An 11,311-nucleotide genomic window follows, 5' to 3' on the forward strand; every position below is an offset into this window, starting at 1 on the left:
GTTGAGGCTAATTTATAGCATCTTTAGAGTCTGACTAGGAAAGCTACAGTAAATGTTAAAAAAAATGCTATGAAAAGAAATGTAGTTATATGTATATTCTTACTTTTTTGGGAGGGTTAGGGCTAACCTTAGCTCGCTCTTCTCCTTGGTGATGCATCCTCTTATGCCAACATGCCCAACAAGCATTACATGATAAGCAATGGCGACAGGTAGCCTTAGTGGTTAGAGTGTTGGGCCAGTAACTGAAAGGTTGCTGGATTGAAACCCGAGCTGACAAGCTAAAAATATGTCATTCTGCCCCAGAGCAAGGCAGTTAACCCACTGTTCCCTGGGTGCCGTGGATGTTGATTATGGCAGCCACCTGCACCTCTCTGATTCAGAGAGGTTGGGTTAAATGCTGAAGACACATTTGAGTTGAATACATTCAGTTGTACAACTGACTAGGAATTCTTTCCCCAATGAGCAATAAAGAAATAATGTGTCTTAGTTCAAGTAAGAGAGTTGATTACTTGGTCACAATGTGATACCACTTTTACTGCGCAAGAGCTGTGGATTCTGTTGCTCAAGGCAGAATCGAGCCAAGCCTCTCAAGATTTTTCCTTTAAAGGGGAAATTTGCGGTTGAAACAATAACAAAGAATTTTCCCTGCCACTGTTTCGGTAAAAACCTGAGGGATGGGGCTGGAGAAATGTAACACTCAAATTCATAGATAGATCTATGGATGCAAATACTGACCATCCATGTAGTTTGAAGCATGTTTTGAGGCTATACAGTGTTTGTTTACATTTACTTTGTTTACAAACATTGGAGTAAAACAAGTTTAGCCTATATTTTAGGTTCTGATAGGGTAAGACAGTTGAACTAAGTTTGAGGCATTTATAAGATATATTCTTCATATTCTTCAAATATGGCCAATATACCACGGCTAAGTTCGCCACATACCACAAACCTCAGAGGTGCCTTAATGCTATAATAAAATGGTTATCAAAGTAATTAGAGCCGTAAAAATACATGTTTTGTCATACCCATGGTATATGGTCTCATATACCACGGCTGTCAGCCAATCAGCATTCAGGGCTCGAACCACCCAGTTTATAAATATCATGAATTTATAAGTTTAAAAAAATGGTTGTAGCAAATGCAGATCGATCCTTTAAACTAGAGGGAGGAGTGCCCCCTACTGGCTCATCAAGAACTCTGCATTGCAACTTTCCCAATGAGGTACTGAGCCTTCTTTAGAATTACATTCTGAAAGGTAAATCCATTACCTTCATTTGAAAGAACATCGTTATTTGTGTTTTTCTACAAGTGCTTGCCTAATACACCATAGGTAAAATAATAACCTCACCAATTTTGTTCATACTAATTTTTAATTTCCAGCATTTGCACCCCCTTATAACTCAGTATGTAGCCCCAGTACGCTAGGTGGAGCTAAACATTTTACGTACAAATCAATGTAGAAGAAGACAAACATCATATTCGAAAGATGTCGGCGACCAGGGAAAAAGATGGTCGACCTGGGAAACCGTCAGGAAAGGAATCTCAACCTTTGATTATAGCCAAAACTCCGGCAGAGGAGCAGCGCCTTAAATTGGAGAGATTGATGAGAAACCCTGTAAGTGTCGGGGGAGGTTATTTGACGATATAATCAAATAGATCATGTTTATCTCCACAGCCAGCAAGGCTAGCTAACGTTAGCGCCAAACGCAGTGATTCTGTTTACGCAGATAGTTAGCTAGAACATTCCCTGATTCACAGTCTGAGATTGATGGCATTCATTTGTTTGGAAAAATTCATCTCACAAGCCATAATGCTGAATACCATTGTATTTCAACGTAACGTTACTGTGCCATTTGTGTGTGCGGTTTGTCCTTTTTTTGGTAGGAATTTGAGAAAAATATCCGCAGGAAAGTACAGTATCAATAAACCACATTTTCCAAACGCTGGTAATGGTTTATATCACCTGTCACAAAACTTCCAAAATAATGCAAACACGTGTATGTATTTACATGCGCAACCGTTTCAGGTGATAAGGCACTTGAATGCACTACCAGCGCTTTGAAAAGGTTTCGTTAGTAGGGGGCGACAGGGAACTAGTTAGGTGACGAATATGGCGGAAGTGGATGCTGAGTTCGAATTAAGCAGGAAGTCAGTAGTGACAACAGTAGTATCGAAAACGAACGAAAATGAATTTGTCTAAGATTGGAGATGATAATGAATTGCTTCTTGTTCGGATGCATATGTGGAAAACCCGTTTGTGGTTTCGAAAATGTCAGAGTGACATGAGCTGTGTTCGAATACCCATACTAACTTACTGTGTAGTACATACTTAATGAGTATATATTATTAGTTCATTTTATTATACTGTAAACGAACAGTATCCTTTCAGTTGAGCATACCAGCGCTTCGCCTGTCTACAGGAAGTTGATTATGTTGCTATGCAACCTCTTGCTCTCTTATTAGCATAAAATTACTAGCTAGACTTCGAGTGTGTTTGTAAATTCAATCTGGAGTGCCAGAGTGTGCTTTGGGCGTTTGTTACATCAGGGCGTTGATTGTCCGTTCATAAATTCTGAGAGTTTCGCTCCTGGAGGAGTAGGGTTGATCTGAGCGTTCTGACCTCAACTGCACCCAAGCTAACTGGCTAAGGTTGGCTAGCTACTTCCAGACACAAATGAGAGAACACCTCACTCTGACCATTTTACTCGCCCCAGCAGAGTTGGTTAGGCAGTTTTCATGTTATCCAGAGCGTTGGTGACTAACTGTGCTGCTGGCAACAATTTAATTACGCTTTTTTGCCAATGTTTACTGACACCGGCCACATCCAACGATCGTTTGTAAATTCATCAGCTATTCTGCGTTCTGCCTCTGGCAGTCAGGCGAGAGTGCTCTGAAATCGGAGTAGATATTCAGAGTGAATTTATGAACAGACCCGAACGACTATACCACTTAGCTAAGCTATGAATGACGTGAATAATCAAGTCAATAAACGTTGGGTTGTTAGCATGAAGTAGATATACTGGCAAGTTCGATGTACTCGGAGCCAACAAATCTGAAAATGTTGTGAAGCCACGCCCATTTCCGAAGAATTGCATTAAGTGCCCTAAAAGCACGGAAATGTTGCCCATTGCTTTTATACTTTGTATTTTGGCGAATGTAGGACCACATCTGGGACATTTTGCCATACTAACTCTTTCCATACTATGACCAATAAGCATACTACATACTCAATTTAAGTCACAAATAGTATGGTTAGTATGAGTTTTCCAACACAGCTCAGGAGTGGTAATATTTTGATTAATTACATTTCTGAAGAGCAGAGGAAGATTGCAGTGGGCCTCAAAAGAATCAGGACAACAAAGGAGTCATCTCAGGGGTGACGAAGTATGTTCATGTTGAATACCTGAAGAGAATTCCTGATGTGGTTGGTGCCCGTAGTCTGACCCGCTGGGTGAATGGAGTAAAAGAAAGTCTGTCGGTCCTGTTGTTTTTTGATAAAGAGCAAATACCCACACAGGTGAACCTTGGTTATGTAAGATATGCCGTAATGGCTTTCATCCCTAAACCACTGCAGTGTAAGAATTGAAAAGGATTTGGCCATGTTTCAAGTGTGTGCAGATGAACAGAGTATACTGAAGAATGGTGTGTAAAAGGATGACGTTGTTGCAATTGTGGTGGGGGATTATGATCCTGAGTTCCTGGAATGCCCTGTAAGAGTGAAGGAAATTGAGGTGGCAAAAGTCAGAGTGGTCAATTGAATCTCCTATGCAGAGGCGATTTTAAAAGAATTGAGAAAACAAGTGATGCTAGTGAAGATATGGTAGTGGATACACCACAGCCTGTAGTAAATGTTTGCTGCCAGACAAGGGACCCTGTGTGTTAAATTGATTTTGTGTTCATTGCCACAGTTAAACTGTACAGCACAAGTCTCAAGGAAGTCGAGGAAACTGGACATTATTGTGGCTGTGGCAGAAATGTTTTTGGGACTCAAGGATTTTACATCTGAAGACTTGCAAGGGGTACTGGCGCTGGAAGACCCACACTCCCAGGTTCCCCATGAGCCTGTATAGGGATGTTTTTTTTATTTTTTACAAAAGTTGTTTAATTTAAAAATGTATATATTTTGTTTCTGGTAGTTCAGTTTTTTGGGGGGAATCCTGTTTCCATCCTGCATAGTAGGTGGCAGGATGCACATTAAATTGTGTGATCGCCAATATACCATAAAAGAAGAAGCACTTTGAAAAGTTGATTTAATTATGCTTTCCTGTGGACATTTTATCACCACTTCCTTCCATCAAAAGGACCAACAGAATGGGCAACCATTAAAGTAAGTTTAAATATAATTTATTCAACATTCTGGCTTGTAGAGACTTTTAGGGTAACTTAATTCAGACTGAATGTCCATGGGGTAACCATGGTAAGTCTGTATTAGGCAAGCTAGAACAGTGAGTGACAATACTAGCTAGCTAATTGTCGAAAAAATGAATACTCATGTATGTTTGTAGGATAAACCTGCTCCTATCCCAGACCGACCAAAAGAATGGAACCCTCGGGCTCCTCCGGAGTTTGTGCGGGATGTGATGGGTAAGCCTGCAAATTTAGCTAAATACCTGTGGTGGATTAATTTGTGAATTGGCAAGGGCATGGGCAAGTAATTTTTTTGCTGCCAACGAGTCGAGCGAGCTCTGCAAGAATTATGGTTATCTATCTTGCAAGACTAGTTATCTACGCACATACACACTATCACATTATTAGGTAGGCAATGGCATGTTGGCACAGTTCCGGCACTGGAAATCTTACCCCAAACTACTGAGTTGATTTTAATAAAATCACTTTAAGCCCGCTGATGAGATGTGTAATGAATCTCCCCCTCCTCCAGGCTCCAGTGCAGGGGCTGGCAGTGGAGAGTTCCATGTGTACAGACACCTTCGCAGGCGAGAGTATCAGAGACAGGACTTCCTGGACAAGATGACTGAGAAGGTGGGCAGCTGACCTTATCGTTTCTCTTGGGAACCAATTTCTTTTAAACACTGGGGTTCAGCAATAAACTCTTTCCTTTTTCTTGCAGCAAAAGATGGATTTGGACTATCTTGACAAGGTGTCAGATAACCAACAGGTAGCTGATGAAAGAACAGCCAAACGCAGGAAGAAAAGGTTGGTACATTAATCAAGGACCCACTAAAAATAAAATCTATAAAGTTTTTATTCTCTGCTGTAAACTTTATACTTGCTGGTTTGTTACATTACACGTTTGTGTATTTCAGGGAAAAGCTGAAGCAGAAGAAGCTTATGGCAAAGAAAGCCAAGCAGGAAGCCAACAACGTTGAAGGTAAATTAAACAAATAATATTTAAGTGATGGATTTCATTGAAACATGTTCACTTCAGACTTTAAGTGTGATGAAAGAGCAAGTCCACTACTTGTGTTGCTATGGCCAGTGCAGGAGCCAAATTGTACTCGCATATTATGCTTCAGCAGGGTTTTTCTGGATCAGAAAGGGGCTTAAGTTGAGGGTGTGGCAATGGGCATGGTCAGCCTGTCGGTGTTGCTGAATTTTAGAGACCCCCATCTTGGCGGTGTAGAGACATTTTTGTAATTTTAAGCCAATTTCCTGCAATTCTACAAATGTATCCATGGAGCTGAGAAAAAATGTTTCCGTTTTAAATATGATTTCCTGTGACTACATATTCTGCCATGAAGCTGAGAGAAGATTTTGCTGTTTTTAAAGCTAATTTCCTTAAGTTCTATACCTTTTGCCATGGCTAATGCTTTATTTTGCTCAAACATGATAACAAAATCAATATTGCTAAATTCATTGTTTTGGAATTTTAAATTCTCCCATCTAGCTTTTATTTAGGTGATTGTTGTCAAATATGATTAAAAAAATAGGTAAATTGTCTTTTTAAGTAACTTTACAGTGCATTCGGAAATTATTCAGAACCCTTGACTTTTTCAACATTTTGCTATGTTACGGCTTAATTCTAAAATTGACTAAATTGTTTTCCCCTCATCAATCTACCTCATAATGACAAAGCAAAAACTGATTAATAACATTTACATAAGTATTCAGACCCTTTATTCAGTACTTTGTTGAAGCACCTTTGGCAGCGACTATAGCCTGTATTTGGGGAGTTTCTACCATTCTTCTCTGCAGATCTTCTCAAGCTCTGTCAGGTTGGATAGGGAGTGTTGTTGCACAGCTATTTTCAGGTCTCTCCATAGATGTTCGATCGGGTTCAAGTCCGGTCTCTGGGTGGGCCACTCAAGGACATTGAGACTTGTCCTGAAGTCACTCCTGCATTGTCTTGGCTGTATGCTTTGGGTCGTTGTCTTGTTGTAAGGTGAACCTTCAACCCAGTCTGAGATACTGAGCGCTCTGGAGCAGGTTTACATCAAGGAGCTCTTTGTACTTCGCTCCATTCATCTTTCCCTTGATCCTGACTAGTCTCTCAGTCCCTGCTGCTGAAAAACATCCCCACAGCACGATGCTGCCACCACCGTGCTTCACCGCAGGGATGGTGCCAGGTTTCCTCCAGATGTGGCATTCAGGCCAAATAGTTCAATCTTGGTTTTATCAGAACAGAGAACCTTGTTTTTCATGGTCAGTCTATTTGGCAAGCTCCAAGCGGGCTGTCGTGTGCCTTTTACTGTGGAGTGGCTTCCGTCTGGCCACTCTACCATAAAGGCCTTATTGGTGGTGCTTCAGAGATGGGAGAACCTTCCAGAAGGACAACCTTTTCCGCAGAGGATCTCTGGAGCTCTGTCAGTGACCTTCGGGTTCTCGGTCACCTTCCCGACCAAGGCTCTTCTCACCCTATTGCTCAATTTGGCCGGGCGGCCAGCTCTAGGAAGAGTCTTGGTGGTTCCAAGCTTCTTCCATTTAATAATGATGGAGGCCACTGTGTTCTTAGGGACCTTCAATGCTGCAGACATTTTTTATTACCCTTCCCCAGATCTGTGCCTCGACACAATCCTGTCTCGGAGCTCTACGGACAATTCCTTTGACCTCATGGCTTGGTTTTGCTCTGACACACACTGTGAACTGTGAGACCTTGTATAGACAGGTGTTTCTTTTCAAATCATGTCAAATCAATTGAATTTACCACAGGTGGACTCCAAGTTGTAGAAACATCTTCAAGGATGATCAATGGAAACAAGATGCACCTGAGCTCAATTTTGATTCTCCTAGCAAAGGGTTTGAATAGTTATGAATTCGGCAGGTGGCCTAGTTGTTAGAGCGTTGGGCCAGTAACCAAAAGTTTGGTGGATCGAATCCCAGAGTTGACAAGGTAAAAAATCTGTTCAGCCCCTGAACTGTTCTTGGGCAGTTATTGTAATTAAGAATAAGAACATACTTGCCTAGTTAAATAAAGGTTTAAAAATAAATAAAAATCTGTTTTCTATTTGCAAACATTTCTAAAAACCTGTTTTTGCTTTGTCATTATGGGATATTGTGTTTAGATTAATTGAGGACATTTGTGACCGACTGGCTCAAATCAGTTGTAGCAAAACTTGAAATATATATATATATATATATATATATATATATATATATATATATATTTTTTTTTTTAACATTGGATAAAAGCAGAGACTCAGAGCTACAAAATGTTATATAATACACTACAGTTGAGGAACAAGGGGAAAGTAATTTTGCTTTTGAGAAAATGGAATTTGAATGTTTTGGTACTACTATTGGAGAGCCCTTTGTGTACCCCGATTCTGCACCGTCCCACCCTTCTCTTTAAGGGTTGATCCTAATGTACTAACAGCAGTCAAGCACCCAAGCTATCTTGCTAGCTGTTTCCAGACATTTTAAGTGCGAGAGAACAGCTCACTGAACATTACTCGACCTAGCAGAGCTGGCTAGGCTGTTACGTTATTCAGTGCGTTGGTGACTGCAACTGTGTTGTCAGATCGCAAATTCAGAGCGTTTCACGTTGAGTGTATACTGGACGAGCTAACTGACTAACATTGGCTAGCTTGCTAGCTATTTCCAGACACATAATAAGAAATCCCGAATTCGAACCATTTTACTCACGCTAGCAGAGCTGGTTAGGCTATTTTGATGTTATCCAGAGCGTTGTTGACTAACTGTGCTGCTGGCAACAATTTAATTACACTTTTTTGCCAACGTTTACTGACACTGGCCACATTCAACGGGTGTTGAGCGTTCGTAAATCATCAGTTATTCTGCGCTCTCTGGCACACTGAGACGAGTGCTGGCCATCATGAATCTGCATGTAGCTAACCAACCAGGTTTAATGTAAGCTAGATAACATTAGGCTATAGCTAGCCAAGCAAATAGCTGAGATACGAATAATAATGTCATACACATTTAGCTAAATTTAACTAGTTAAACAATGAACAATCGTAACTCATGACTTTATTATTCTGCCTGAATCTGCAGGTGATTAACCAACCAGGTTCAATGTTAGCTAGCCAACATTAGGCTAGCCATGCAAATGGCTCTTTCTGTCAATTTTAAACTTGTAATATCTGAAAAGGTAGCTAGCTAGACTATCTTACCCATATACATCATTCATGGTTGGACGTGTCTCCTGTCGGATGCCATGGTTGCCCTTAGTTTGAAGATGTAATCCGGAGTCAGGTGTTTTCTCAATCTCCTTAGCTATCATATTTGAATTACACTGATTTTCAAAAACTCAGTCCTCCAGAAAGTGGAGAGCAACACTTATGTAGTTTTAGTACACAAAAATAAAAAAGCCGCATTAGACAGGATTACCTAGACATACTGACCAGCTCAAATAGACAGAAGCATGCTATATGCTCATCTATATGCTCATCTCTCGGCATCTCTCAGCAATCCAAACTCATCTCTCGGCATGTCCAGCCCACTTATCTCAGCCAGTCATGGCTAGCGGGAAGGTTGCTGACTTTTTCTGTGGTTAAACCAACTAGGCTCGTAATTTAACAAATGCCTTCTCGAACATGTGAACATTCATGTGCCTTTACAACAAACTTGTATGCCATCTGTAAATACGAATAAAAGACAGCAACCTTCGTCTTGCACCGAACTGCGCATATGCAGGCCGTCAAATCAGAAGGGACTGCTTTCAATAGTTGTTTTTGACGGGGGGGAAAACGTGTCAGTTTGTCACTTTTCATGAAGTTGGAGTAATAACATGTTCAAATACTTAAGACATTGGCTTCAATATATTTTTTCACTTCTCTCATTGACTTCTCAAACCCCAAATCCAGTTAAAATTGCATTTTAACTCTGTGATCTTAAAAGGTTGGTGACCACTGTTCTACAGTTTTCCCTGTTTACACTATCAACATTTCCCTTTACTGTGGAAATTGTGATCGAATCAATGCAATATTATCCATTTTATATGCAACATACCGAAACAACAAAAGGAACTATGCAAGAGATTTTGTTGTAGGCAGAACTTATCAGAGATGGATTCTATTGCATTGGTACACACAACTCAGCCTGTACTCTACACAGACCGGTGGGGCATAACCAATTAGAGCTGCAGTAGGCCTATATGCAAATAGACCATTTTCATATGGATCTGTGCCATTTACTTTTAACTAGACTGTGTTTACAGCATGAGTGGTAGTGAGTAGATACGCTTGTTTTGAGTTTAAAGCGAGAGCGGCATGTAGCCACGTTTGCACATTTTGTTCATGTCCTTTGCTAGTTAGTTGTTAGCACAGTTTTATAATTTGTAGCCAGCAATAGGGGAATGATTGCTTCCTACAAGAGCACAGAACGTGTACATTTCTAGGCACTTTGAAAGGCACTTATAGTGGCAGTGTTTTCAGTCGCCTCCTTGTCTGAAGGACAAGTGGATAAACAGGTTAATGTCAAGGCCTGCATGTTTTTTTTCAAGGCCTGCATGTTTTTTTGAAGTCTTATGGAATGTAGGCTTACAATGAACAGCATTTCTTTGGGGAACATTACTCCCAACCCATAGGAATCCCCACCCAGTTGACATTAAAATGGCAGAAGCCCTCAATGATAATGTCCATGCCAAAATGGATATAACTCCTCTAGAGCCCTCTTTTTACCTTTATGGTGTAAAGTGACGCGGGAGGGGAAACATATAATCCAAAGACACTTCTATGAGTGGTCTGATGCATTTGTTAGATTACTAGCATTTAAGTGCAACATTGGTAGCAATGGTTTTGGAAAACAACTTAGATTGAACACTAAACCCGGCCCAGTACAGTTTCTTAGTGGAAAATGGTAAAGGTAATAAGTTATGGCAGAAGAGACTGATTTTTAGATTGTACCCTCTGTTCAGATTCTGAGAAGTCCTCCTCCAGCGGTGAAGAGGACGACCAGGAGAGGGAGGCTGAGGATGATGCAGAGGCGCCCAGCTTCGTCATGGGGAAGAGGTGAATGCCTGCCACCGGGTCATGAGACACACTTCAGGAAGAAATTGAACAGGGGGGTCAATATCTAATACCTGTTTAGAAATCAACACAGCTGAGCAACACAGCCCAGCTTTTATCAATGTCATGAACTCCATAGACATCTGAGAGAGAACAAAGGGAGATGAGCCTCTGTTAGGGAACTGACATTATTCCAAACTCGTGTTTGTAGTTTAGAGCAGTGTTACCTGGCCCTGGTCCTCGGGTACCGCCAACAGTACACATTTTTTGTTGTAGCCCTGGACAAACACACCTCATTCAACTCATTGAGGGCTTGACGATTAGTTGACAAGTTGAAACAGGTGTGCTTGTCAAGGGTTACAATAAAATGTACTGTTGGGGATACTCAAGGAACAGGGTTGGGAAACACTGGTTTTAGAGGACCTTGTTCCAATTCAGTGATTTGAGGTTGACAAAGCTGGGTTTCGCATTTATTAGGCACCAAACAGAGGAAAACTGACTAAAACAGGGAGGAATATGAACTTGAAATGCTCCTATAAGAAATACATATTTTTGTTTTCTGTTGCAAAACCTTTTGCTACAGTGTGCCCTAATGAATGCAATGATACAGGTGTTTCTCATTTGAAACATTTTCTTTTGTGTGGTAGTATAATTGCTCACTTGTTTATTTTTTTTATACTGTACTTGTGTATATATTTTTAATAAACATCTGGGAAGAATAAGGCCTATATTTGCTGTATTTTCCTCCTGTAGAATCTTCTGGAATAGTTTATTACTAAATGATAGCCCAATTTCATAAGCCATACATTTACTTAAGGACAAGCATTGTCAAGCTATTTTCACAGTGCTGATCAGGACATAACTCCTATAAGGGTCACTCTCCACTCGTGAAATGAATTTGGGGAAGGATAATGGAAATGTGAGTATTTGTTCTAAGAGGAAAGCAG

At 40.6% G+C, this 11,311-nt stretch overlaps 1 protein-coding gene across 3 annotated transcripts; it reads left to right on the forward strand.

Moving 5' to 3' along the window:
* Window positions 1-1,438: 1,438 nt before the first annotated feature.
* prkrip1 (PRKR interacting protein 1) lies at window positions 1,439-11,083 on the forward strand. Of its 3 annotated transcripts, none has more exons than XM_090192427.1 (7): window positions 1,469-1,615; window positions 3,909-4,327; window positions 4,506-4,584; window positions 4,880-4,980; window positions 5,069-5,154; window positions 5,265-5,329; window positions 10,274-11,083. In XM_090192427.1, the coding sequence occupies exons 3-7, from the start codon at window positions 4,581-4,583 to the stop codon at window positions 10,369-10,371; spliced, it is 354 nt and encodes a 117-aa protein (XP_090048553.1). In that variant the 5' UTR covers window positions 1,469-1,615; window positions 3,909-4,327; window positions 4,506-4,580; the 3' UTR covers window positions 10,372-11,083. The 3 variants fall into 3 exon arrangements, with proteins under 3 accessions (XP_021479368.2, XP_090048553.1, XP_090048554.1); XM_090192428.1 differs by having other exon boundaries at window positions 4,302-4,327; XM_021623693.3 differs by lacking the exon at window positions 3,909-4,327 and having other exon boundaries at window positions 1,439-1,615.
* The last annotated feature ends 228 nt before the right edge of the window (window positions 11,084-11,311 follow it).

Source organism: Oncorhynchus mykiss, chromosome 12 (assembly GCF_057628025.1).
Source record: "Oncorhynchus mykiss isolate SJ-2025 chromosome 12, ASM5762802v1, whole genome shotgun sequence".
Taxonomy (NCBI): domain Eukaryota; kingdom Metazoa; phylum Chordata; class Actinopteri; order Salmoniformes; family Salmonidae; genus Oncorhynchus; species Oncorhynchus mykiss.